This window comes from Cajanus cajan, chromosome 3 (assembly GCF_000230855.2).
Source record: "Cajanus cajan strain Asha chromosome 3, NIPB_CcT2T_4, whole genome shotgun sequence".
Lineage (NCBI taxonomy): Eukaryota > Viridiplantae > Streptophyta > Magnoliopsida > Fabales > Fabaceae > Cajanus > Cajanus cajan.
The window spans coordinates 27,967,210-27,972,362 of NC_138519.1; the positions used below are offsets into that span (position 1 = coordinate 27,967,210).

General features: G+C 34.2%; 1 protein-coding gene across 2 annotated transcripts; it reads right to left on the minus strand.

The window, feature by feature from the left end:
• Nucleotides 1–699: 699 nt before the first annotated feature.
• LOC114915271 (uncharacterized) lies at nucleotides 700–4,818 on the minus strand. Of its 2 annotated transcripts, XM_083070764.1 has the most exons (6): nucleotides 4,476–4,818; nucleotides 3,571–3,625; nucleotides 3,331–3,491; nucleotides 2,507–3,244; nucleotides 1,161–1,311; nucleotides 700–1,068 (listed from the first exon to the last, which is right to left on the minus strand). In XM_083070764.1, exons 1-6 carry the CDS (start codon nucleotides 4,656–4,658, stop codon nucleotides 1,049–1,051), a joined length of 1,308 nt encoding a protein of 435 aa, XP_082926890.1. In that variant the 5' UTR covers nucleotides 4,659–4,818; the 3' UTR covers nucleotides 700–1,048. The 2 variants fall into 2 exon arrangements, with proteins under 2 accessions (XP_082926890.1, XP_082926889.1); XM_083070763.1 differs by having other exon boundaries at nucleotides 700–1,311.
• Nucleotides 4,819–5,153: the final 335 nt, after the last annotated feature.

Sequence of the window (5,153 nt, forward strand, 5' to 3'; positions counted from 1 at the left end):
ATAAATCAAACATATAAAAATTAACATAGAGTCAAATGTGGTTGGCAATATGCAGGTTAATAATTGAGAAATCTGCATCAGATTTTCGCAAAAAAATTCGAACCCAACCGATTTAAAATCAAACTGATCCGGATAATAAAAATTGATCCATTTTGAATCGATTTACTCTTTAAAAACTGTTCATTTAACCTAACCATTTTTTATTATTAATAAATCAATTTAATTTTATGAAAAAAAACTGAATCATACTTCTACACTATTAATAAAGAAAATATTATAGAAATGTTGGAGTAATTTATCTCAACAACTACTTCTAAATCATATTCTCTTTCATTATCTTTTATTTATTTATTCTCTTCTTTTTCTTCTATTTTTTCAGTTTTTAAATTTCTCTTTTGAATAACCATTCATTATATTGGTTTTTATTTTTAAATAGAAAAATTTGAAGTGCCTCTTTTTTTCGAATAAATATTAAATAAATAACAGAACCGATTAATTTTTTTTTTTTTAAAATCCAATCTGTTTTAGAAGAAGTGAATCAATTCACTTTATAAAATTCCGTTCAATGAACCAAACTGTTTTTTTAAAAAATAAAAATAAAAATAGGAAAGGGATAAAAGTATTTCATAGAATTTACAAGAACCAATTAATCCAATCTGTTTTATAAACTGATCCATTTTAAAGCATATAAGAACCAAATAGGAAAGAGATAAAAGCATTTCATAGAACTTCGAACTTATTACAACAGATGCATGGTTGATGATACAAAGCACTATTTTACACAACCAAATCGCTCTCTATGGCCCACGAAACACAGTACTATACAGATTTCAGAAGTGGCCAAAACTGAAAGAATGATACAATCTAAGTATAAGATGACATATTATACAGATTACAGCTACAGAAGTGGCCAAAACTGAAAGAATGATACACTCAACAGCCATCATCGCATAACATCATGATTCTTGAGCTCCTATCCATATTTTCCAGGACAATAAAAATTTAGGCAAATGGATCAGAATGATCACAGACTCCTGATCAGTTTCCGCTAAGTTTCTTCAAGTGGTTCTGTAAAGTTTGACATCAAATGAATCCAAGTTTAGTTAGAAATTTCTTTACCGTTTCTTGGCCCCATTTGATGTCATTTTGCAAGGGATTACCATCAACTGGCTGGTTGTTTAGCCTGTCTTCCATTTCGGGGGATAAATGAGACTGATCTTCATTTTCATTGTCAAGCACCTCTGGCTCATTATTGATGGTTGCATTTATCTCTTGGGGTGTGGCATTATCAGTTTCTTGCTCCTCATTGAACTGTACATTTTAAGTTTAAAAGCACATGAAGAGATATCAACACTAGCATCAACTATTTAGTAACTGCATGAGTTTAAAAATGCAAAATTACCAATTTCCTTATAAAACAATAACCACCAACCCTTCTCACACTATATGAAATTCACCGGTGAATCAAATGATGTCATAGAACTGTTTGGATACAAGTGTAGAGATACAAATTTAGAAGTATTCTTAAGAGTTTCTCTATAAAAATAACTTTTATTTTTGGAAAAGAAATTCTTAAAAACACTTCTAACATAACATGTAAATTTATCCAAATAGACTCATAATATTCTACTATAAATAATGTCTATAATAAACTATTGATTTCTAGAGCCTTTATAATGATTTTGCCCATAATATTTCTTGGTTTCTCTCAACCTCTAGCGATTTGGTCTATATGTCTTCTCCACACATGCTAAATCTACCCATGGCAAGTTGCTACATTTATCACAAATTTATTGCAAAACGTGTCTCAGTTGCTTAGTCATGGGTAAGGAGTTCATGTATTTATAATCGGGAAAATATAAGCAATTTATTGCAAAACATGTGTCAGATGCTTGTAGTCACGAGTAAGGAGTTATTGTATTTATATAATGGGGAAGCTTGGATTATAAGATGCGAATATAATCTTATAGCAATGCTAGATGGAATGCTTGATTAGTCTTTCTCACCGGTTCCATTCTCTGACTAACTTTTGAGTTATTATGGCTTTTGTTATTCAAACAACCAAAATCTAATTGTAAAATCTTTCAAGAGAATTGCTTAGCTCTTCAATTTTACCGTATAATTTGTAAGAGAAATCCATCAATGGTTAAGAATTAAGATTCATTCAACGAATGATAAATAGATTGGAAACATTCTTTTCTTTCTCCCCTTTTTGGCCATTAGATGCATTCATTATGTATCTGAGGAACAAGCTGATGCACCATGGAGATGCAACAAAATTCCCTTCATTGATAAACATAGATTATAATACAAACAGAACAGGATACTTCTGCTTATTATTCAATCACGTCCTCACACAGGATTTCAAACCCTAAGCTCCGAACAACATGTTCTTCAAAAGAAACAAAATGAAGAAATTCTCTGCCAAAGGTAGTTGTGGACAAGAAAAGTAGGGACATGTTAGAAGGAGAGGAGAAAGGGAAGGTCACACTCATCATGCATTTACCTCTGGTATACTCTGATCCTGAGTTTCAAAAGCTCCATCTGAAGTGTCCATGGTAGTCATTTCTTGAACTTGGCCTGCTTCATCAGTCGCCTCAGTTGCTGGTAGTATTAAGCCAGGTACAAGAACGGGAACTCCTTCGTAATCAAATAAGCTGCTTTGCACAGTTGTCCCTTCCTGATTCTCCCGTGATTTAGTACTTCCATTGTGTCCAACATCATGTACTATATCATCATTTCCCGGACTGTTTGCAGATTCTTCACTCGGTTGAAGCACATTCTTTTTCTTCTTTTTAAGGATTGTACTCTTGATGAGGTCCTCAGAAGAACTTATATTTTCTGCAACAATAGCCCTTGGCTTTTCCACTGAGGAAGAAAAACCATTACCAGTGATTTGTTGCATAACTGGTTCAGCAAGTGGTTTCTCCTCTTCATGAATTTGGGTATCTGCAATGGTCGATATTTTTGATGCATTGGATTCCACTTGCTCTTCAGGGTTATCCAAAATTTCAGCAAAACTTGAAACTTCTGACTCAACCCTGTGTTGCTCATTTTCTTGAGCAAGTTGGTCTTCCTCTACTATTTTCTGAAGTTCTGCATCCTCCCAATCTTCACAAACAGTTATTCTACTCATAGTTTCCCACGGACGAATAATTCGATCTGACCCTGGCTGCCAAACAATGTTACCATCTTTTTCTTTCAATATGAACTTGAACTGGATTGACTTTTCAGCAGGCACATCCTGATTACACATAGGAAAGCATAAACAACATTTATAGAAATTCTCCATCGGACAACATTTTCAAATTGTGAACAGATTACACTCACCAGCTCAGCAGTCCATACATGCCCTTCAGACCATGTCATTGGTAATGCATCTAAAGGGTCCCATGAACCAAGCATGGGATCATCTCCAACTATAAGAAACTGCTCACCAAAGTTACAATTCTTTTGCAACTGAAATGCTACACGAACAAACTTCGATTCATCTGCACAACAATTACAATGCTTGGATTTTTAGTTCTACAGGATATAGTAGAAAATTTATAGAAGGCCATTGGAACCCACTTGTTTGTTCATATTCTAGAGCTTGAGGCTCTGTGGTTTCTGACTCCAAGTCCACCTGCAACATTTATTCATACCAAGACAGTCTCTCATGAAATGTGCCAAAATCTTATATGCTCTCAATTTATTCAATATACATACAACAAGAAGATAGCCATTTCTAAACAAATTTCCCCACATAGCAGAAAAACCGATTAGTTTGGGAGCAAAACTTAGATGCAGTTCTTTAAAAGTACTTTTAGTGTTGAAGTGAAATTACAACACCGATTGATAACATCACTGATATTACCCACGAAACCGTATCTAATTTTTTGTAGTTTAGCTCATATCTTCATGAATTACACATAGAAATAAAATTCTCAAGACAGTGAAGTGGATCCACAAGTATGCTGGAAGGAATCATGCCTAGCTATAGACACCGTGAAATAAAATTATAAAAAAGAAACTAAAGAAAAGAAAAGAAAAAGGTTATTAAGGTGGTAAAGAAAAAAAAATAGTTGAAGTTGTCAAACATTTGAAGAAACAACCACTCCCAATAAAGGGAAACAAAAAAAGTGAAAACGAATCAAAACCAAGCAGTGTAAAAGTAAAACAAAATGGTCAGCAGCAAGTTTTCTGTTTTCGATCTTCGCATCTCATAGAAAAGGGAGAACATTTAGAGTACAAAATTAAACCAAAAGGTCAGAGAAAACCAGACAAACTCAATCTTTTGAGTCTTTAGACTCCAGTACACGAAATTTCAGGAAAAAGAAAAGGAAAAGATGCTAGAAAAGAAAAAAGAATATTTTGGGAACCCAATAGGAATCTACCCCAGTTGCAAGCAATCATGTTCCAAACACACAAACACCCCCAAGAAGAACATGACAAAGGAAAACAAAATGGGGAAATAAGCAAAGAAGAAAATATACCCGGTCTTTTGGTGGCACTGCATGCAGCGAGTAAACACCCTTGTTCTTGACCAGTTTCATGAGCAAAACATTGCATCTTTTTCTGTGGTTTAGGGAGAAGAAGCAGAATTCGGGTCTACCAGAAGTACGAATAGCAACTCTGGCAAATGCCATAGCCTTAGAGCTTGTGAGAGCTTCCATCATCACCAACAGTGGTGAGGTTTGGTATGCCACACAACACAACACAACGGGTTTCTCGAGTGAGACAGTGATCTAGTTTCCTTCTTGGATCGCTTTTGTTGGGTAGTGAAAGAAAATCCAGAATCTATCTGGTGGTGGTGGTGAGGGTGAGACTCATGGTAAGTGTGATGGGGTCGTTTTATAGTGGTGGGGTCGAAGAAGTTTATTTGTTTATTTTATTGTTTCCTTGTCTTAGTTTATTTTAATTGTGGTCCTAAATCATGCATCCGAAACAAAAATAAAGGGACATAGATCCACGTGTATGTACGTGTCATGTGGACAGGAAGTAGCATCACCAGAATCTGTATTCTGTTGTAGTAAAGTTTCCTTGACGTTTTCCTTTTTCTTTTGATTGTGCTTTTTCTCTTAAAGTTATATGATGTTTTTAAATTATTAATTTTGTACATTTTTTAAAAAAAATAGATGTGCTATAGCATTATTATGCAAAGAAAGTTCTAA

What these genes read in the sequence shown, in the direction of transcription:
- LOC114915271 (XM_083070763.1), bottom strand. Translation starts at nt 4,658, where the DNA reads ATGATGGAAGCTCTCACAAGCTCTAAGGCTATGGCATTTGCCAGAGTT. An exon ending in CAGTGCCACCAAAAGACCGG is followed by an intron (nt 3,626 to 4,475) that starts GTATATTTTCTT and finishes TAAATGTTGCAG; the next exon opens with GTGGACTTGGAGTCAGAAAC. An exon ending in ATGTATGGACTGCTGAGCTG is followed by an intron (nt 3,245 to 3,330) that starts GTGAGTGTAATC and finishes ATGTGTAATCAG; the next exon opens with GATGTGCCTGCTGAAAAGTC.